This window comes from Pristiophorus japonicus, chromosome 3, assembly GCF_044704955.1.
Source record: "Pristiophorus japonicus isolate sPriJap1 chromosome 3, sPriJap1.hap1, whole genome shotgun sequence".
Taxonomy (NCBI): Eukaryota; Metazoa; Chordata; class Chondrichthyes; family Pristiophoridae; genus Pristiophorus; species Pristiophorus japonicus.
The window spans coordinates 8,185,449-8,208,359 of NC_091979.1; the positions used below are offsets into that span (position 1 = coordinate 8,185,449).

At 48.5% G+C, this 22,911-nt stretch overlaps 1 protein-coding gene and 1 non-coding gene across 5 annotated transcripts in view; both read left to right on the top strand.

Annotated features, from left to right (window-relative positions):
* Positions 1-22,911, top strand: part of abcb6a (ATP binding cassette subfamily B member 6 (LAN blood group) a) — a 341,190-nt gene that overhangs the window by 265,764 nt on the left and 52,515 nt on the right. For all 4 annotated transcript variants that reach the window (XM_070875170.1, XM_070875168.1, XM_070875171.1 and 1 more), the window contains one exon: positions 7,261-7,435. In XM_070875170.1, the coding sequence (XP_070731271.1) occupies positions 7,261-7,435 (175 nt within the window). The remainder of the gene's footprint in view (positions 1-7,260; positions 7,436-22,911) is intronic.
* On the top strand, positions 1,187-1,259 carry trnav-aac (transfer RNA valine (anticodon AAC)). The gene has a single exon. It is a non-coding gene; the product is annotated as a tRNA-Val (tRNA).

Consider the following 22,911-nt stretch of genomic DNA (forward strand, 5'->3'; position numbering starts at 1 on the left):
AAAGTTCCTGTTTCCAATCAATGAGCTTCGCAGCTGGTCTCGGGCAGAAAGCTCCGAGAATGAAGAATGAAAGCTTCCTGGGGTCTTCCCTCAGCTCTACATATCAATAACTTGTATTTCTATCTAGCGCCTTTAATGTCGTAAAACGTCCCCTGGCGCTTCACAGTAGCGCAAGCAGATTAAAAAATTGACACCAAGCCATAAAAGGAGCTATTAGGGACTGGTAACCAAATGCTTGGTCACAAAGCTAGGTTTTAAGCGGCTTCTTAAAGGAGAGAGAGAGAGAGAGAGAGAGAGGTGGGGAGGCTTAGGGAGGGATTTCCAGAGCGTAGGGGCTGGATTTTCCGGTCCTTTGCACTCCGGGTTTTGCCCCGGAGCGGCGGGAAAGGCAGCGTTCAAGTCTCCTTCGCGATCCTCCGCTCCGTTTTTGGCGGCAGCGCTGTTTCCCACTTTTGCGCCTCAAAGTGTACAACGCCTCCCTTCGCGCTGCGCCCCCTGACGCAGGGCCCAGATGGCGAACATTCCTTACCAAAGCACAAACTCTTCCCGGCCGGTAACTTTCCCGCCCCGCCTCCGATTTCGCCCCAAGAACAGAACAGCCTAAAATCCAGCATAACGGCCACCAATGTTGAGATGAAGGAAGTAGGAGATGCACAAAAGTCCAGTGTTGGAGGGACTCCGAATTCTTTGAGGGTTGTAGGGCTGCAGGAGGTTACAGAGATAGGGAGGGGCAAGGCCACGGAAGTATTTGAACATGAAGATAAGAATTTTAAAATGGGTGAATTGCCACTTATAATGTATTCACCTGTCCGTATGCTCACAGGTTTAATAGTCGTGGCCCAGTGGTTAAAGTGATCGACTAGAAGCCCATTGGGGTTTCCCCGTGCAAGTTCGAATCCTGCCGACTGTGAATTTTGCAAAAAGAGTTGTGGAGGTGGGAACCGGAGGGACTGGAGCGCATCATCACCCCCCAGCAACCAAATTTTAATTTGATTTTATGTCTAAATGTTAATTTGTTTAATTTGCCGGTTTTAGTGCCCCCTCCCCTTTAGCCTTTTGTTTCAGTGCCCTTAAAAAAAAACAAGGGGGGGCACTTGAAAAGTGTTTTGGAGTGTGCCCCTCCCCCCCCCCCCCTTTAATCAGGGGCACTTGATTTTCCGATTACAACAAAATAGAGGCACTGAGAGGCCGGTTAGCTCAGTTGGTTAAAGCGTGGTGCTAACAACGCCAAGGTCGTGGGTTTGATCCCTGTACGGCCATTCGAATACGCCCCCTTTAATAAGGGGGCACTTGATTATTGGTGTCTACAAAAATAGTTGTAGAGCTGTTGAGTTGGGCGTGGCTTACCCAGTCATGTGATGTTCACAAGACTCAATAAAACCCCAGCCAGTTGGGTTTGGGGGATCAATGATGAGGTATGCAGTTGTGAGCCTGGTGGATGAACCGGTAATGTGTAGTGTGATTGTTGAACCTTTGGCTAATAAACCAACTAGTTTTTAATAGCAATGCGTTGCTATGGATTCTTAAGCAAAGAACCCATGAAGCAAATACATTACACCGGACTGGGAGCCAATGTCGGGCAGCGGGCATGGGGGTGATGGGTGCACGGGAAATGGTGCAAGTTAGAATAGGGGCAGAAGGGTTTTAGGTGACACTGAAGTGACTACAGTACTTGCAGCTTTTAGCTGATTACGTCTAGGGCTCCTTAAGCTTAACATTGATCCTGCTCACTGATGGCTTCCTTATCAACCGGAGCTCTGAAAGATGAGGGACACGTCCCGATTCAGATCTTTACATTTTATACAGTACTCGCCTCTCAACAAAGTAATTATTCCATTGGTTGAAATAATGTGCACCTTCATCAGCTCGTCCTGTGTGTACACACGCATCGGAATTGCTGACCTCAATAAATGTTTAAATCTCATTTAGTGATTTTAAACTATACTTGAGCAGTGATATCCTTTTCCCTTTCACTGGTCTGTACCAGCTGTGCCCCAGTTACTGGTCTGCCCTTGCAGAGGAAGATTCATTTCCATTTTTTTCAGTGTTTCATTAAGGTTTTTCCCCATATGACTTTTAATCGACTGTGCTGGTCAGTAAGCCACAAAGTGCAGCTCAATTGTTTAATGAGTTAACCACTGATGTGTGATCCCAGTAAGTCATTGTTTCGGGTTTGATTTCGATATCTCGGTTGAGGTTGGCTTATCTCAGGGACACTACTATTAGCCTTTGGGCTGGGGCTCTCCGCAAGATCCTGAAAATCCCCTGGGAGGACAGACGCACCAACGTTAGCGTCCTCGACCAGGCCAACATCCCCAGCATCGAAGCACTGACCACACTCGACCAGCTCCGCTGGGCAGGGCCACATTGTCCACATGCCCGACACGAGACTCCCAAAGCAAGCGCTCTACTCGGAACTCCTTCACGGCAAATGAGCCAAAGGTGGGCAGAGGAAACGTTACAGGGACACACCCTCAAAGCCTCCCTGATAAAGTGCAACATCCCCACCGACACCTGGGAGTCCCTGGCCAAAGACCGCCCTAAGTGGAGGAAATGCATCCGGGACTGAGATGAGGAGAAATTTCTTCACTCAGAGAGTTGTTAACCTGTGGAATTCCCTGCCGCAGAGAGTTGTTGATGCCAGTTCGTTAGATATATTCAAGAGGGGAGTTAGATATGGCCCTTCCGGCTAAAGGGATCAAGGGGTATGGAGAGAAAGCAGGACAGGGGTACTGAGGTGAATGATCAGCCATGATCTTATTGAATGGTGGTGCAGGCTCGAAGGGCCGAATGGCCTACTCCTGCGCCTATTTTCTATGTTTCTATGTTCATCCGGGAGGGCGCTGAACACCGCGAGTCTTGTCGTTTGCAGAAAACAGGCGCAGGCAGCGGCAAACCAGTCCCACCCACCCTTTCCTTCAACGACTGTCCCACCTGTGACAGAGACTGTAGTTCCCGTATTCTCAGTCACCTAAGAACTTATTTTTAGAGTGGAAGCAAGTCAGAGGGACTGCCTATGATGATGATGGAGAGAGGGCTTCGGCTAGTGTTCCTGCTCCTGGTGTCAGCCGCGGCTCAGTGGGCAGCACTCTAGCCTCTGAGTCAGAAGATCGTGGGTTAAAGCCCTACTCCAGAGACCTGAGCACAAAAATCTAGGCTTATAACTCCCAATACAGCACTGAAGGGAGTGCTCACTGTCTGCAGTGCCGCCTTTTGGATGAGATGTTAAACCAAATCTGCTCAGGTGGGTGTAAAAGATCCCATGGCATTATTTTGAAGAAGAGCAGGGGAGTTCTCCCCGTATCCGAGTCAATATTTGTCCCTCAACCAATATCACGGAAGCAGATTATCTGCTCATTATCACGTTGCTGTCTGTGGAAGCTTGCTATTTGCAAATTGGCTGCCGTGTTACCTACATTACATTAATGATTTCACTTCAAAAGTGCTTAATTAGCTGGAAACACTATGGGATACCCTATATAAATACAAGTCTTCCTTTTGAATTACTATCAAGTGAATCCTGCTGGAATGTTGACTTCAAGTAAGGACAAATTCCGACTCAGCTGTAACTTTTTCCATGCTCAAATAGCCTGTTGATTGACTGTCCAGGATCACAAATGAAGATTATTCATCTAGGTGATGAATTCTACCCCAGCGCCTTCAGGAGAGGAGATTAAAACCAACCGTACCCGAGAGAGAGTCAGTGCCTTCAGGAGAGGGGATAGAAACACAGAAAATAGGTGCAGGAGTAGGCCATTCGGCCCTTCGAGCCTGCACCACCATTCAATATGATCATGGCTGATCATGCAACTTCAGTACCCCACTCCTGCTTTCTCTCCATACCCCTTGATCCCTTTAGCCATAAGGGCCACATCTAACTCCCTTTTGAATTTATCTAACAAACTGGCCTCAGCAACTCTCTGCGGTAGAGAATTCCACAGGTTCACAATTCTCTGAGTGAAGAAGTTTCTCCTCATCTCGGTCCTAAATGGCTTACCCCTTATCCTGAGAACCCCTGGTTCTGGACTTCCCCAACATTGGGAGCATTCTTCCTGCATCTAACCTGTTCAATCCCGTCAGAATTTTATATATTTCTCTGAGATCCCCTCTCATTCTTCTAAATTCCAGTGAATATAAGCCTAGTCAATCCAGTCTTTCTTCATTTGTCAGTCCTGTCATCCCGGGAATCAGTCTGCACTCCCTCAATAACAAGAATGTCCTTCCTCAGATTAAGAGACCAAAACTGTACACAATGTTCCAGGTGAGGCCTCACCAAGGGCCTGTACAACTGCAGTAAGACCTCCCTGCTCCTATACTCAAATCCTCTCGCTATAAATGCCAACATACCATTTGTCGCCTTCACCGCCTGCTGTACCTATACCCTGGGGAGAGTCAGTGCTTTAGGAGAGGAGCAAGAAACCAACTACCCGAGGGAGAGTCAAAGCCTTGACGAAATGGGAGCGATAAGACTGTACCCCAGGGAGAGTCAGAGAAAACTGGCCAAAACAAACAAAAGGCTCCTTTAGATTTAAAACCGCTTGATAAGCGACATCCTTTTGGACATTGGATAAGTTTTAAAAATTCAGTATCATGGGAGATTACCAATGGGGTGAAATTTCGGTCGGAGGCTTCCTTTGGACAAACGCCTCCGACCCGAAAACAATCTACGAAAGTACCTGGTGGTCCCGGGGGAACGTAGAATCCCGGTCGGAGGCCTCGAGTCACTGCGCAGCGCACGGGGTGAAGTCTTTCATGTACATACGTACTGGAGTCACATGGGCCTGGACCACCAATCACTATGCAATATTCGCATTAATAAAAATGGGAGCTCTGCACAGGCTCCCATTACTATCGATGAGAAAACCACCGAAACACAGAATAATAAATAAATAAATAAACATATTTAAAATTAAATGTTTTAGGGGAAAAAACATTCTTTGGAATTTTTTTAATATAAAATTGAGTGTTTAAATTTAATTTTTCTAAATATTTTAAAAGTGTTACGCTTGTAAAAGTAAGCTATGCACCTGTTTTTGCCAGGCGTAAAACTTTGAAGGAGATTCGTTGGGCAAATAGCCCAACCTCTCCCGCGCGGGTGTCCTTCTCCCGGGGATGGCGGAGAATCTTGTCGGAGAAATCTTGACACATCGGAAAAGGCGGTTTTCAGTGCATGCGTGTCACGCCCCGAGAAGCAGCTTTCGCGAGGCCTCGCCGGGTCAGTGCGCGCTTCGTAGAGGCCGGAATTTTCGGCCCAATTGTTTGTGCGTGACGCCGAACTTGAACATTGCGCTCCATTTGCACCTTTACAAAAAGCTCCCTGAGAAAGGCCTCTCCCTCTGGACAGTATCTCCTCCCTTGGAGCGGCACCCATTACTGCAGTAGTCCCGAACCAGTCCCCAAATTACCATTCTTTTCATGTCCTTCCCTCACCTGGGACTCATTACCAAGAGCTCGTTGCCTGTGCCCTGGGCATCCTTGCAGCACGGGGCTGATCAGAGAGCTGTAAGCAGCCACAAGCAGCTGCCAGGGCCGAGATGCTATTTTTAAAAGCGAGAAGCTGATCCCGACTCCTTGATGTTAATCTAGGTGATGGGCGCAAAATGGCCAGTCGGGAGGAACTGCAAATATTTGATGTATACCCGACACCAGCCTCCATATGCTGCAAAGCTCCTGCAAATGGTTCCACTGTCTTTTTTTTTTAAAGTTATTCTTTAAATAATTTGAGCTGCTTCGCAGACTCCCTGCTGATCGCAAGCTCTGTGATAACCAGCTCCGACCTAAAGACAAACCCTAGCTCCAATCTTCGTTTTTCCAACTGTTCGAAGAATTTTACACTGCGGAAAACAGGCCATTCGGCCCAACTGGTCCATGACGATGTTTATGCCCCACACGAGCTTCATCCCACCCTACTTCATCCCAACCCAATCAGCATAGCCTTCGATTCCTTTCTCCTTCGTGTACTTACCTGGCTTCCTCTTAAATGCATCGATATGATTTGCCTCCATTACTCCCTCAAATACTCCACATAAAATTCTGATGGGATTGGACCGGTTAGATGCAGGAAGAATGTTCCCGATGTTGGGGAAGTCCAGAACCAGGGGTTACAGTCGAAGGATAAGGGGTAAGCCATTTAGGAGCGAGATGAGGAGAAACTTCTTCACTCAGAGAATTGTGAACCTGTGGAATTCTCTACCACAGAAAGCTGTTGAGGCCGGTTCGTTAGATATATTCAAAAGGGAGATAGATGTGGCCCTTACGGCTAAAGGGATCAAGGGGTATGGAGAGAAGGCAGGAAAGGGGTACTGAGGTTGCATGATCTGCCATGATCATATTGAATGGTGGTGCAGGCTCGAAGGGCCGAATGGCCTACTCCTGCACCTATTTTCTATGTTTCTAAAGCCAGCCATCCAGCACTCCTTTATTTGGTACTGTAATGTCTGCACATGTGAGTATGCTCACAGGTTTGTAGAGCTGTTGCATTGTGAGTGGCTTAGCCAGTCACCTGATGTTCACAAGACTCAATAAAACCCCAGCCAGTTGGGTTTGGGAGATCCACGATGAGGCAGATGGTTGTGAGCTTAGTGGATGAACTGGTAATGTGTCGTGTGATTTTGCTAATAAACCAACTAGTTCTTAATAGCAATGTGTTGCTATGAATTCTTAAGCAAAGAACCCATGAAGCAAATACATTACAGGTACGACCCTCACACAACAGATCACGCTTCCATAGAAACATAGAAAATAGGTGCAGGAGTAGGCCATTCGGCCCTTCGAGCCTGCACCACCATTCAATATGATCATGGCTGATCATGCAACTTCAGTACCCCTTACCTGCTTTCTCGCCATACCCCTTGATCCCCCTAGTAGTAAGGACTACATCTAACTCCTTTTTGAATATATTTAGTGAATTCACCTCAGGATTGTGAGCTTTCATCCGCCATTGCCCTTGCATTATATCACTGGAGGGTGAAAGGAAGATCATGCTATAGAGGTGGCCTTATCCCAGCTTTCATAGCAGTAATCACAGGCCTAAAGGGCCTGTCATTCAAGAGCTGTTTGTGGGGTTACATTAGCTGCCCTCCAAACCATAGGAACTGATCCAGAGGGGAGCGGGCGGGGAAGTGGAGCTGAGTCCATGATCGGATCAGCCATGATCTTACTGAATGGCGGAGCAGGCTCGAGGGGCCGTATGGCCGGCTCCTGCTCCTGTTTCTTAAGTTCTTCTGAAAGGTCTAAATTTCCCCCCCCCCCTCCCCCCAGGTGAAGCAATGCTCTCTGCGCTCGCACATCGGAGTGGTGCCCCAGGATACCGTTCTCTTCAACGACAACATTAGGAACAATATCCGTTACGGCCGAGTGACTGCCAACAATGAGGACGTGGAGGAGGCCTCTCGAACAGCCGATATTCATGAGCGAATAATCACTTTCCCCGAAGGTAAGAGTCTGAGTTTTGTATTGGTTTATCCGATGGTGAGGAAGACGCTTTGGGCTGGATTTTAGACTTTTATGTTTTTGTGGGGCGATAATAACGGAGCGGTGGGAAAGTTAATGGCCGGGAATAGTTTGCGCCTCAGTGGGTAAGATTGGGCAGCTGGGCCCTGCGTCGGGAGGCGCAACACTAAGGGAGGAGGTGTACACCTCTCTTGGCACTCCCGAGCTAAAGACTCGACTCGGGGGGCGCTGTGAGAGGGCGGGCGGGGGTGGGGACCTAAAAAAAAAAACACCACATAAACAGTCCCAAAACCCACGCCACCACAACACACATCGCTTAAAAAAAAAAATTGAAAGAAAAACAATCACACTTGCTTCGGGAGTCGATTACTCGCCTCTTCTCTGACGGCATGGTTGGGCCGTCCTGATTTCCCAGGCGGTCATTTGGGGACACACTTCCGGGCGGACGGGTCGGGCAGGAGCTCAAACTGTCGCCAGTGTCTCAACCGGGGGGGCGTTGCACACCGGGCTCAGCTCTTCCGGCCGGTGCTGCTCCGCGCCGCCACAAAACCGGACCTGGGGGGGGCGCAGGAGACCTCATCGCCGCCGCTGCAGGGCGAGAAACCGAGCGCAGGAGAGCGGAAAACCCAGCCCACCGTAACAAATCACAGCTTCTTAAAAAGTTGAAGGTGGCATGGGTTTTCAAACCGGCATCTCTCTGTCCACAAGGGCCTCTCAGGGGTTCCTCGAGATCATCAGATTTCTGGACTTGCTGTCGCTATATGCTAATAAATATTTCTTCTGATGATAGTGCAGTTTCCTTTTGAGTAACTGATACTGTCCTTCAGAAGTTATGACAGGAGGTCCCCGGAGTGTGTCAATATTTGCAGAGCCTGCAACCTACTCCGAGCGTGGAAAGACCGACACTGTTTCCACACAGTCCCTCTATTCTCATGAGTAGCCTATAAAGAAGACGTTTCTGAACAGAGCAAAGGTACCCTCCCTCTCAACATCGTGTGTGATGGAGGGGTTGCTGATGCACAGCCTCCCAACTTTCTCGCGTCTCCCCTGCCCACAACTTGCATTTGTATAGCGCCTATGCCATAAAAGTTTGGGGTCTACCTGAAATATCGATTAGATGGTTCACTGTTCGACCTCCGCCGCCTTGCTGCAAGGACCACAGTACGGAAACGACTCATCCTCGAGGCACTCTTTGCTGACGACTGTGCCCTTATGGCACACAAGGAGAGTGACCTACAATTCATACTCAGCAAATTTGCTGAGGCAACAGAATTATTTGGCCTAACCATCAGCCTTAGTAAAACCGAGGTTCTCTATCAGCCTGCCCCTGGCACCACAGCACCTGCTCCCCACAGTCTCCATCGACAGTATACAACTAAAGTACCTTGGCAGCACCATATCAAGTGACGGGTCCTTGGACAAGGAGATTGATGCAAGGATCTGTAAAGCCAGCCAGGCACTTGGTCGCTTGCGCACTAAGGTGTTGACTCACCACCGCATCCGACTGTCATCTAAACTGTCGGTGTATAGAGCAGTCGTTCTCTCATCTCTCCTTTATGGATGTGAGACCTGGACACCCTACAGGTATCACATCAAAAAATTGGAAGCTTTCCACGTGCACAGTCTCAGATCTATACTCCACATACGCTGGCAAGACCGGGTGTCAAACTATGAGGTTCTGGAGCGAGCACAATCAACTAGCATCGAGGTGATGATCAGGCGAGCCCAGTTCCGGTGGGCTGGACATGTCATCCACATGGATGAGTCAAGGATCCCTCGTCAGCTTCTTCACGGCGAGCTCTGTGAAGGCCGAAGACACCAGGGGCGCCCCCGCAAACGCTACAAAGATTGCATCAAGGCTAACCTCCAGTACTGTGGCATCCGACTAAAGGACCTCGAGAATCCAGCAGCTAATAAAATCCAGTGGCAAACCCTCACGAGGACTTGCCTGCCAGACCTTCAAAGAAAGCCGATGTCAACGCCTGCGGGACACTAGAGATAGACGACATTAGGTGGCAGTACTGACAGCATCAGGCACATCGAACTTCCCTTGTCCGACATGCACGAGACTATGTGCATCCAGAATTGGCCTATACAGCCACTTGAAGACACATGCTATTGATGATTAGCACATCAACGTCTCTGTTGGATATGACAGACTACCAAGATAACGCAGTAAAACGTCCCAAGATGCTTCATAGGAGTGTAATCAGACAAACATTGACACCCGAGCCAGAGAAGGAAACATTAGGATGCTTGATCGAAGAGGTAGGTTTTAGGAGGGTGTTAGACAGAGGTGGAGAGGCGCAGAGGTTTGGGCAGTGAATTTCCGAGCTTGTGGCATTAAGAGCTGAAGGCACGGCCGTCAGTGGTGGGGTGAAGGAAATGGGAGATGCACATGAGGCCAGAATTGGAGGATCGCAGAGAATTCGGAGGGTTGTAGGATTGTAGGCGGTTACACAGATACGGGGGGCGGGGGGCGAGGCCATGGAGGGGTTTGAACAGAAGTATGATGCAGCACTTCAGCAGGCAACGTAACCGAACCATTCCCTCAGTCAGTATTTCTGACTGTCCCATTAGCTGTAATTGTTGAAAGTGCAGTGTGGCATAGTATTGGTAAAGACAGCATGTAACTGAGCTATACAGAGACTCTGGTCCCAGGTTTGATTCCTGGTCTGTACCCGTGCCACCCAGACTGGTAGAGTCAATGGGGCCAATTTTGCAACATCAGCGTTAAGGGCCTCAGAATGAGGTGGCCGGACTTACCGCCACATTACCGCCGACGCTTCAGCCACCGCCATTTTAACGGGCCCCCACCACGGGCGACGAGAGCGCCTGCCCATTTCGGGCAGCGGGCCTCTTTTAATAATGTAAATCTGAGTCCTATGACGTGCACAGGGCCATTTTAGGACACAACTGGGTTGGAAGCTCTGTCCAGTTTTACTGGCGGCAAAAAGTTTTCAATTAGTTTTGTGGGGCCAAGAGGAGCAGGAATGTCCCCACCTCCACAATCCCCCCCCCCGCCCGATGATCTCGACACCCCTACCCACCTTTTCCCCCCCCCCCCCCCAACCCCGCGCCTTCATCGCCCAGCTTTACCTTGTTGTAACGGGTGACCTCCAAGCCACCCAACATGGCACTGGATCAATCCACAAGCTGTTTCCGGCTGCCATTTTGGTGGCCACTGCTTGCCGGTTCCATTTAAATGTGACCCAGGCCTCACAGTGACTCCGGCCTCTTCGTTGCCGGTCCTTATTGCTACCCAGGCTGAGATCTGCCGACACACACACACAACGGAGGTTCATAGAAACATAGAAATTTACAGCGCAGAAGGAGGCCATTTCGGCCCATTGTGTCCGCGCCGGCCGACACAGAGCCGCACGGCCCTCGGTCAGCAGCCCTGAAGGTTACATATAAACCTATGAATAATGAACAATGACAGAGCACCCAGCCCAACCAGTCCGCCTCACCCCTGTGACACCCCTTACACTGAAACATTCTACACGCCACCCCAACTGGAGCCATGAAATCTCCTGGGAGAGGCAAAAACCAGATAAAAACCCAATTTAGGGAGAAGAAATCTGGGAAAATTCCTCTCCGGCCCATCCAGGCGATCGAAACTAGTCCAGGAGATCACCTTGGCCGTATTCTATTCCCTGCAGTACTTACCATTATATCTGCGCCGGCCAACAAAAGGTCATCCAGTCAAATCCCAATTACTTGCTTCAATCCCAGGACAGTCTCCACTCCTTTTGTTATGTATGCAAACCTCACCAGTGGTAAGACTTGCCACCAGGGGGCACACCTGTGGGAGACCTAAGGGTCACCTGGGCAAGCAATGAAAGGCAATTCATCATGCTGCTTCCTCGCTTTGGAGTTACATTAAAGAGACCAAGGTCACAATGGTTTGAGCTTACAACATAGTCTTGTGGAGTTATTCTGAACACAATAATTGGTTGCAAGGTGGCCAAGACTGGGAATTAAACATACAGGGGTATCTGACGATTCGGAAAGATAGACAAGAAGGGAAAGGAGGTGGGGTAGCTCTGTTAATAAAGGATGATATCAGGGCAGTTGTGAGAGACGATATTGGCTCGAATGAACAAAATGTTGAATCATTGTGGGTGGAGATTAGAGATAGTAAGGGGAAAAAGTCACTGGTGGGCGTAGTTTATAGGCCACCAAATAATAACTTCATGGTGGGGCGGACAATAATCAAGGGAATAATGGAGGCATGTGAAAAAGGAACGGCAGTAATCATGGGGGATTTTAACCTACATATCGATTGGTCAAATCAAATCACATGGGGTAGCCTGGAGGAGGAATTCATAGAATGCATACGGGATTGTTTCTTAGAGCAGTGTGTTACAGAACCTACAAGGGAGCAAGCTATCTTAGATCTGGTCCTGTGTAATGAGACAGGAATAATAAACGATCTCCTAGTAAAAGATCCTCTCGGAATGAGTGATCACAGTATGTTGATCTCAAATGAGCGTACTATGCTTAAACAAAGGGGACTACAGTGGGATGAGGGCAGAGTTGGCTAAAGTAGACTGGAAACACAGACTAAACGGTGGCACAATTGAGGAACAGTGGAGGACTTTTAAGGAGCTCTTTCATAGTGCTCAACAAAAATATATTCCAGTGAAAAAGAAGGGCGGGAGGAGAAGGGATAACTAAGGAAATAAAGGAGAGTATCAAATTAAAAACCAATGCATATAAGGTGGCCAAGGTTAGTGGGAAAATAGAAGAATGGGAAAATTTTAAACGACAGCAAAGAATAACTAAGAAAGCAATAAAGAAAGGAAAGATAGATTACGAAAGTAAACTTGCGCAAAACATAAAAACGGATAGTAAAAGCTTTTACAGATATATAAAACGGAAAAGAGTGACTAAAGTAAATGTTGGTCCCTTCGAAGATGAGAAGGGGGATTTAATAATGGGAAATGTGGAAATGACTGAGACCTTAAACAATTATTTTGCTTCGGTCTTCACAGTGGAAGACACAAAAACCATGCCAGAAATTGCTGGTCACAGGAATGTGGGAAGGGAGGACCTTGAGACAATCACTATCACTAGGGGGGTAGTGCTGGATAGGCTAATGGGACTCAAGGTAGACAAGTCCCCTGGTCCTGATGAAATGCATCCCAGGGTATTAAAAGAGATGGTGGAAGTTATAGCAGATGCATTCGTTATAATCTACCAAAATTCTCTGGACTCTGGGGAGGTACCAGCGGATTGGAAAGCAGCTAATGCAATGCCTCTGTTCAAAAAAGGGGGCAGACAAAAGGCAGGTAACTATAGGCCGGTTAGTTTAACATCTGTAGTGGGGAAAATGCTTGAAACTATCATTAAGGAAGAAATAGCGGGACATCTAGATAGGAATAGTGCAATCAAGCAGACGCAGCATGGATTCATGAAGGGGAAATCATGTTTAACTAATTTACTGGAATTATTTGAGGATACAATGAGCATGGTGGATAGAGGTGTACCGATGGATGTGGTATATTTAGATTTCCAAAACGCATTCGATAAGGTGCCACACAAAAGTTACTGCAAAAGATAAAGGTACGCGGAGTCAGAGGAAATGTATTAGCATGGATAGAGAATTGGCTGGCGAACAGAAAGCAGAGAGTCGGGATAAATGTGTCCTTTTCGGGTTGGAAATCGGTGGTTAGTGGTGTGCCATAGGGATCGGTGCTGGGACCACAACTGTTTACAATATACATAGATGACCTGGAAGAGGGGACAGAGTGTAGTGTAACAAAATTTGCAGATGACACAAAAATTAGTGGGAAAGCGGGTTGTGTAGAGGACACAGAGAGGCTGCAAAGAGATTTAGATAGGTTAAGCGAATGGGCTAAGGTTTGGCAGATGGAATACAATGTCGGAAAGTGTGAGGTTATCCACCTTGGGGAAAAAAACAGTAAAAGGGAATATTATTTGAATGGGGAGAAATTACAACATGCTGCGGTGCAGAGGGACCTGGGAGTCTTTGTGCATGAATCCCAAAAAGTTAGTTTGCAGGTGCAGCAGGTAATCAGGAAGGCGAATGGGATGTTGGCCTTCATTGCGAGAGGGATGGACTACAAAAGCAGGGACGTCCTTCTGCAACTGTATAGGGTATTGGTGAGGCCGCATCTGGAGTACTGCGTGCAGTTTTGGTCACCTTACTTAAGGAAGGATATACAAGCTTTGGAGGGGGTACAGAGACGATTCACTAGGCTGATTCTGGAGATGAGGGGGATACCTTATGATGATAGATTGAGTAGACTGGGTCTTTACTCGTTGGAGTTCAGAAGGATGAGGGGTGTTCTTATAGAAACATTTAAAATAATGAAAGGGATAGACAAGATAGAGGCAGAGAGGTTGTTTCCATTGGTTGGGGAGACTAGAACGAGAGGGCACAGCCTCAAAATACGGGGGAGCCAATTTAAAACCAAGTTGAGAAGGAATTTCTTCTCCCTGAGGGTTGTGAATGTGTGGAATTCTCTGCCCAAGGAAGCAGTTGAGGCTAGCTCATTGAATGTATTCAAGTCACAGATAGAAAGATTTTTAACCAATAAGGGAATTAAGGGTTATGGGGAGCGGGCGGGTAAGTGGAGCTGAGTCCACGGCCAGATCAGCCATGATCTTGTTGACTGGCGGAGCAGGCTCGAGGGGCTAGATGGCCTACTCCTGTTCCTAATTCTTATGTTCTTATGTTATGTTATGTTATGTACTTAAGGAAGTGGCCCTAGAAATAGTGGATGCATTGGTGATCATTTTCCAACAGTGTATCGATTCTGGATCAGTTCCTATGGACTGGAGGGTAGCTAATGTAACACCACTTTTTAGAAAGGGAGGGAGAGAGAAAGCGGGTAATTATAGACCGATTAGCCTGACATCAGTTGTGGGGAAAATAGTGGAATCAACTATTAAGGATGAAATAGCAGCGCATTTGGAAAGCAGTGACAGGATCGGGCCAAGTCAGCATGGATTTATGAAAGGGAAATCATGCTTGACAAATCTTCTGGAATTTTTTGAAGATGTAACTAGTAGAGTGGACAAGGGAGAACCAGTGGATGTGGTGTATTTGGACTTTCAAAAGGCTTTTGACAAGGTCCCACACAAGAGATTGGTGTGCAAAATCAAAGCACATGGCATTGGGGGTAATATACTGAAGTGGATAGAGAACTGGTTGGCAGACAGGAAGCAGAGAGTCAGGATAAACGGGCCCTTTTCAGAATGGCAGGCAGTGACTAGTGGAGTGCCGCAGGGCTCAGTGCTGGGACCCCAGCTCTTTACAATATACATTAATGATTTGGATGAAGGAATTGAGTGTAATATTTCCAACTTTGCAGATGACACTAAGCTGGGTGGCGGTGTGAGCTGTGAGGGGGACGCTAAGAGGCCACAGGGTGACTTGGACAGGTTAGGTGATTGGGCAAATGCATGGCAGATGCAGTATAATGTGGATAAATGTGAGGTTATCCACTTTGGTGGCAAAAACGCGAAGACAGAGTATTAACTGAATGGCGGCAGATTAGGAAAAGGGGAGGTTCAACGAGACCTGGGTGTCATGGTTCATCAGTCATTGAAAGTTGGCATACAGGTACAACAGGCGATGAAGATAGCAAATGGTATGTTGGCCTTCATAGCTAGGGGATTTGAGTATAGGAGCAGGGAGGTCTTACTGCAGTTGTACAGGATGTTGATGAGGCCTCACCTGGAATATTGTTTTTGTTTTGGTCTCCTAATCTGAGGAAGAATGTTCTTGCTATTGAGGGAGTGCAGCGAAGGTTCACCAGACTGATTCCCAGGATGGCTGGGCTGATATATGAGGAGAGACTGGATCAACTGGATCTTTATACATTGGAGTTGAGAAGGATGAGAGGGGATCTCCTACAAACTGTTGTGTATCTGTAAAGCATGCATTCCCATGTTCTTCCACCAGGGAGCACATCTCCTGAAGTCCCAAGGGATCTCAGCATCCCTTGGCAGCACTGTATATAAGCTGGCCCCTAAGACCTGTTCCTCACTCTGGAGCGTCTTAATAAAGACTGAGGTCACTGTTACTTTAACCTCCCTGTGTGCAGTCTCATCTCTGTTGGGAACATAATAACTGGCGACGAGTATACGAATCCAACGCAGGGATGCAGCAAACTGTGGGCATCCTGGAGAAGTTCTCGGAGGGTGAGGACTGGGAAGCCTATGTCGAACGGCTAGACCAGTACTTTGTAGCCAAAGAGCTGGACAGAGAAGGAAAGAATATGAGGCGGGAGTCCAGAGAGGCAGCTACCTATAAAAGGCTCAGCAGTCCGGGGAGCGTCGAGAGAGGCGGGAGTCCAGAGAGGCAGCGGCCTATAAAAGGCTCAGCAGTCCAGGGAGCGTCGAGAGAGGCGGGAGTCAAGAGAGGCAACGGCCTATAAAAGGCTCAGCAGTCCGGGGAGCGTCGAGAGAGGCGGGAGTCGAGAGAGGCAGCGGCCTATAAAAGGCTCAGCAGTCCGGGGAGCGTCGAGAGAGGCGGGAGTCGAGAGAGGCAGCGGCCTATAAAAGGCTCAGCAGTCCGGGGAGCGTCGGGAGAGGCGGGAGTCCAGAGAGGCAGCGGCCTATAAAAGGATCAGCAGTCCGGGGAGCGTCGAGAGAGGCGGGAGTCCAGAGAGGCAGCGGCCTATAAAAGGCTCAGCAGTCCAGGGAGCGTCGAGAGAGGCGGGAGTCCAGAGAGGCAGCGGCCTATAAAAGGCTCAGCAGTCCGGGGAGCGTCGAGAGAGGCGGGAGTCCAGAGAGGCAGCGGCCTATAAAAGGCTCAGCAGTCCAGGGAGCGTCGAGAGAGGCGGGAGTCCAGAGAGGCAGCGGCCTATAAAAGGCTCAGCAGTCCGGGGAGCGTCGAGAGAGGCGGGAGTCGAGAGAGGCAGCGGCCTATAAAAGGCTCAGCAGTCCGGGGAGCGTCGAGAGAGGCGGGAGTCCAGAGAGGCAGCGGCCTGTAAAAGGCTCAGCAGTCCGGGGAGCGTCGAGAGAGGCGGGAGTCCAGAGAGGCAGCGGCCTGTAAAAGGCTCAGCAGTCCGGGGAGCGTCGAGAGAGGCGGGAGTCCAGAGAGGCAGCGGCCTGTAAAAGGCTCAGCAGTCCGGGGAGCGTCGAGAGAGGCGGGAGTCCAGAGAGGCGTAGCGGTGCAGCTCCAGCTGGGAGAGAAGGCAAAAAAGAAGTAGAAGGAAATCAAAAGGTGACGTCACAGCCAACGTGGTAAGTGATTGGCTGCTGATTGGTGAGTAGTTTTTCTTTTTCTTTATTAGTCAGTAACTTTTAACATTGTTGTCGGCAATTTAAGTGTATCTAAGGGTTAAGTCATGGCAGGACAGCTCGGTCACGTGATATGCTCCTCCTGTACCATGTGGGAACACGGGGACAACACCAGTGTCCCTGACGACTACATGTGCGGGAAGTGTGTCCACCTCCGGCTACTGACGGTCCGCGTTGCGGAGTTGGAGCTGAAGGTGGATTCACTCTGCAGCATCCACGATGCTGAGAATGACGTGAGTATCACGTGTAGCGAGTTGGTCTTACCGCAGGAGAAGGGTCCACAGCCAGCGAGGGAATGGAAGACCAGCAGGAAGAGTAGTGCAAGGAAGGTAGTGCAGGGGTCCCCTGTGGTCATCCCACTGCAAAACAGATACACTGCTTTGAGTGCTGTTGAGGGGGATGACTCATCAGGAGCGGGCAGCAGCAGCCAAGTTCATGGCACCGTGGGTGGCTCTGTTGCACAAGAGGGCAGGAAAAAGAGTGGGCGAGCGATAGTGATAGGGGATTCAATTGTAAGGGGAATAGATAGGCGTTTCTGCAGCCGCAACCAAGACTCCAGGATGGTATGTTGCCTCCCTGGTGCAAGGGTCAAGGATGTCTCGGAGCGGGTGCAGGACATTCTAAAAAGGGAGGGAGAACAGCCAGTTGTCGTGGTGCACGTTGGTACCAATGACATAGGTAAAAAAAAGGGATGAGGTCCTACGAAATGAATTTAAGGAGCTAGGAGCTAAATTAAAAAGTAGGACCTCAAAAGTAGTAATCTCGGGATTGCTACCAGTGCCACGTGCTAGTCAGAGTAGGAATCGCAGGATAGCTCAGATGAATACGTGGCTTGAGCAATGGTGAAGCAGGGAGGGATTCAAATTCCTGGGGCATTGGAACCGGTTCTGGGGGAGGTGGGACCAGTACAATCCGGGGGAGTGTTTGCTAGTGCTATTGGGGAGGAGTTAAACTAATATGGCAGGGGGATGGGAACCAATGCAGGGAGATAGAGGGAAACAAAAAGGAGGCAAAAACAAAAGACAGAAAGGAGATGAGGAAAAGTGGAGGGCAGAGAAACCCAAGGCAAAGAACAAAAAGGGCCATTGTACAGCAAAATTCTAAAAGGACAGAGGGTGTTAAAAAAACAAGCCTAAAGGCTTTGTGTCTTAATGCAAGGAGTATCCGCAATAAGGTGGATGAATTAACTGTGCAAATAGATGTTAAAAAATATGATGTGATTGGGATTACGGAGACGTGGCTCCAGGATGATCAGGGCTGGGAACTCAACATCCAGGGGTATTCAACATTCAGGAAGGATAGAATAAAAGGAAAAGGAGGTGGGGTAGCATTGCTGGTTAAGGAGGAGATTAAGGTAGTTATAATGGGTGACTTTAATATGCACATAGATTGGGCTAACCAAACTGGAAGCAATACGGTGGAGGAGGATTTTCTGGAGTGCATAAGGGATGGTTTTTTAGACCAATATGTCGAGGAACCAACTAGGGGGGAGGCCATCTTAGACTGGGTGTTATGTAATGAGAGAGGATTAATTAGCAATCTCGTTGTGCGAGGCCCCTTGGGGAAGAGTGACCATAATATGGTGGAATTCTGCATTGGGATGGAGAATGAAACAGTTAATTCAGAGACCATGGTCCAGAACTTAAAGAAGGCTAACTTTGAAGGTATGAGGCGTGAATTGGCTGGGATGGATTGGCGAATGATACTTAAGGGGTTGACTGTGGATGGGCAATGGCAGACATTTAGAGACCGCATGGATGAACTACAACAATTGTACATTCCTGTCTGGCATAAAAATAAAAAAGGGAAGGTGGCTCAACCGTGGCTATCAAGGGAAATCAGGGATAGTATTAAAGCCAAGGAAGTGGCATACAAATTGGCCAGAAATAGCAGCGAACCTGGGGACTGGGAGAAATTTAGAACTCAGCAGAGGAGGACAAAGGGTTTGATTAGGGCAGGGAAAATGGAGTATGAGAAGAAGCTTGCAGGGAACATTAAGACGGATTGCAAAAGTTTCTATAGGTATGTAAAGAGAAAAAGGTTAGTAAAGACAAACGTAGGTCTCCTGCAGTCAGAATCAGGGGAAGTCATAACGGGGAACAAAGAAATGGCGGACCAATTGAACAAGTACTTTGGTTCGGTATTCACTGAGGAGGACACAAACAACCTTCAGGTTATAACAGGGGTCGGGGGGTCTAGTAAGGAGGAGGAACTGAGGGAAATCCTTATTAGCCGGGAAATTGTGTTGGGGAAATTGATGGAATTGAAGGCCGATAAATCCCCAGGGCCTGATGGACTGCATCCCAGAGTACTTAAGGAGGTGGCCTTGGAAATAGTGGATGCGTTGACAGTCATTTTCAAACATTCCATTGACTCTGGATCAGTTCCTATGGAGTGGAGGGTAGCCAATGTAACCCCACTTTTTAAAAAAGGAGGGAGAGAGAAAACAGGGAATTATAGACCGGTCAGCCTGACATCGGTAGTGGGTAAAATGATGGAATCAATTATTAAGGATGTCATAGCAGCGCATTTGGAAAGAGGTGACATGATAGGTCCAAGTCATCATGGATTTGTGAAAGGGAAATCATGCTTGACAAATCTTCTGGATTTTTTGAGGATGTTTCCAGTAGAGTGGATAAGGGAGAACCAGTTGATGTGGTATATTTGGACTTTCAGAAGGCGTTCGACAAGGTCCCACACGAGATTGATGTGCAAAGTTAGAGCACATGGGATTGGGGGTAGTGTACTGACATGGATTGAGAACTGGTTGTCAGACAGGAAGCAAAGAGTAGGAGTAAATGGGTACTTTTCAGAATGGCAGGCAGTGACTAGTGGGGTACCGCAAGGTTGTGTGCTGGGGCCCCAGCTGTTTACACTGTACATTAATGATTTAGATGAGGGGATTAAATGTAGTATCTCCAAATTTGCGGATGACACTAAGTTGGGTGGCAGTGTGAGCTGCGAGGAGGATGCTGTGAGGCTGCAGAGCGACTTGGATAGGTTAGGTGAGTGGGCAAATGCATGGCAGATGAAGTATAATGTGGATAAATGTGAGGTTATCCACTTTGGTGGTAAAAACAGAGAGACAGACTATTATCTGAATGGTGACAGATTAGGAAAAGGGGAGGTGCAACGAGACCTGGGTGTCATGGTACATCAGTCATTGAAGGTTGGCATGCAGGTGCAGCAGGCGGTTAAGAAAGCAAATGGCATGTTGGCCTTCATAGCAAGGGGATTTGAGTACAGGGGCAGGGAGGTGTTGCTACAGTTGTACAGGGCATTGGTGAGGCCACACCTGGAGTATTGTGTACAGTTTTGGTCTCCTAACCTGAGGAAGGACATTCTTGCTATTGAGGGAGTGCAGCGAAGGTTCACCAGACTGATTCCCGGGATGGTGGGACTGACCTATCAAGAAAGACTGGATCAACTGGGCTTGTATTCACTGGAGTTCAGAAGAATGAGAGGGGACCTCATAGAAACATTTAAAATTCTGACGGGGTTAGACAGGTTAGATGCAGGAAGAATGTTCCCAATGTTGGGGAAGTCCAGAACCAGAGGTCACAGTCTAAGGATAAGGGGTAAGCCATTTAGGACCGAGATGCGGAGGAACTTCTTCACCCAGAGAGTGGTGAACCTGTGGAATTCTCTACCACAGAAAGTTGTTGAGGCCAATTCACTAAATATATTCAAAAAGGAGTTAGATGAGGTCCTTACTACTAGGGGGATCAAGGGGTATGGCGAGAAAACAGGAATGGGGTACTGAAGTTGCATGTTCAGCCATGAACTCATTGAATGGCGGTGCAGGCTAGAAGGGCCGAATGGCCTGCTCCACCTATTTTCTATGTTTCTATGTTTCTAAAAAGGAGAGCGGTCCTCCTCACAGACCTATAGCCTCATGAAGAATCTTCTGGCTGTGGTGAAACCCACAGATAAGTCGTTTGAGGAGCTGTGTACACTGGTTCGGGAGCATCTTTAGCCGAAGGGTAGCATGCTGATGGCAAGGTATTGGTTCTACACGTGCCAGCGATCTGAAGGTCAGGAAGTGGCGAGCTATGTCGCCGAGCTAAGGCGACTTGCAGGACAATATGAGTTTGATGGCTACCTGGAGCAGGTGCTCAGAGACTTTTTTGCACTGGGCATTGGCCACGAGACCATCCGACGGAAACCTTTGACTGTAGAGATATCGACCCTCAGTAAGGCCATTGCGATAGCATAGGCGTTTATGTCCACCAAACAAATCTCTCAGCACACAAGGGCTAGCAATGTTCATAAATCAACAGGAACTGTGTTTGCGAGCAGAAATGTACAGGGCAGAAACCACGCGTCTGCAACTGCCAGCAGGCCTCAGGTGACCCAAATGACTCCGAGTCCGCAACAAAGGATGAATGCAAGGCAATTTACACCTTGTTGGCGTTTTGGAGGCTTCCATTCAGTCTATTCATGCTGCTTCAAAGGGTATGTTTGCAAGAGCTGTGGAACAATGGGACACCTCCAACGAGCTTGCAGAGGAGCTGCAAGCTCTGCAAAACCTGCTAACCACCATGTGACAAAGGAAGATCGGTCCATGGTGGATCGAAGCAATTTCGAGCCTCAGGGAGAGGAGGCAGATGCGTGGTGCACACATTTTCAACGAAATGTCCATCTATAATGCTAAATGTAAAATTGAATGGCTTACCCGTAGCCATGGAACTGGACACTGGTGCTAGCCAATCCATCATGAGTAAAAAGATGTTTGAGAGACTGTGGTGCAACAAGGCACTTAGACCAGCCCTGAACCCCATCCACACGAAACTGAGAACGTACACCACAGAGCTTATCACTGTCCTGGGCAGCGCCATGTCAAGGTCACCTACGAGGGCATGGTGCACGAACTGCCACGCTGGATTGTCCCGGGCAATGGCCCCACACTGCTTGGAAGGAGCTGGCTGGGCAAAATCCACTGGAACTGGGATGACATCCGAGCGCTATCACATGTCGATGAGACCTCATGTACCCAGGTTCTTCACAAATTTCCTTCAATTTTTGAGCCAGGCATTGGAAACTTTTCCGGGGCAAAGGTGCGGATCCACTTGGTCCCAGAGGCATGACCCATTCACCAGAAGGCGCGAGCGGTACCTCAAATGATGAGAGAAAGAGTGGAAATCAAGCTGGACAGGCTGCAACGCGAGGGCAACATCTCCCCAGTGGAATTCAGCGAGTGGGCCAGCCCGATTGTTCCAGTACTCAAAAGTGATGGCACGGTCAGGATTTGCGGCGATTATAAAGTAACTATTAACCGTTTCTCGCTACAGGGCCAATACCCGCTACCTAAGGCAGACGACCTATTTGCGATGCTGGCAGGAGGCAAGACGTTCGCCAAGCTCGACCTGACTTCGGCCTACATGGCGCAGGAGCTGAAGGAGTCTTCGAAGGGCCTCACCTGCATCAACACGCACAAGGGACTGTTCATCTACAACAGATGCCCGTTTGGAATTCAGTTGGCTGCAGCGATCTTCCAGAGAAACATGGAGAGCCTACTCAAGTCGGTACCACGCACAGTGGTTTTTCAGGACAACATATTAGTCACGGGTCAGGACACCGTCGAGGACCTACAAAACCTGGAGGAGGTCCTCCAGCGACTGTATCACGTAGGGCTGTGACTGAAGAGGTTAAAATGCGTCTTCATGGCAACAGAAGTGGAGTTTTTGGGGAGAAAGATCGCGGCGGATGGCATTCGGCCCACAGACGCCAAGACAGAGGCTATCAGGAACGCACCCAGGCCACAGAACATCACGGAGCTGCGGTCATTCCTGGGACTCTTCAACTATTTTGATAACTTCCTACCAGGGTTAAGCACCCTCTTAGAGCCCCTACATGTGTTATTGCGTAAAGGTGAGAATTGGGTATGGGGGAAAAAAAACAAGTAATTGCTTTTGAGAAAGCCAGAAACATTTTATGGTCCAACAAACTGCTTGTATTGTATAACCCGTGTAAAAGACTTGTGCTAGCATGTGATGCGTCGTCGTACAGAGTCGGGTGTGTATTACAACATGCTAATGTTGCGGGGAAGTTGCAATCTGTCGCCTATGCCTCCAGGAGCTTGTCTAAGGCCGAGAGGGCATTCAGCATGATTGAGAAAGAGGCATTAGCGTGTGTGTTCAGGGTAAGGAAAATGCATCCGTCCCTGTTTGGCCTCAAATT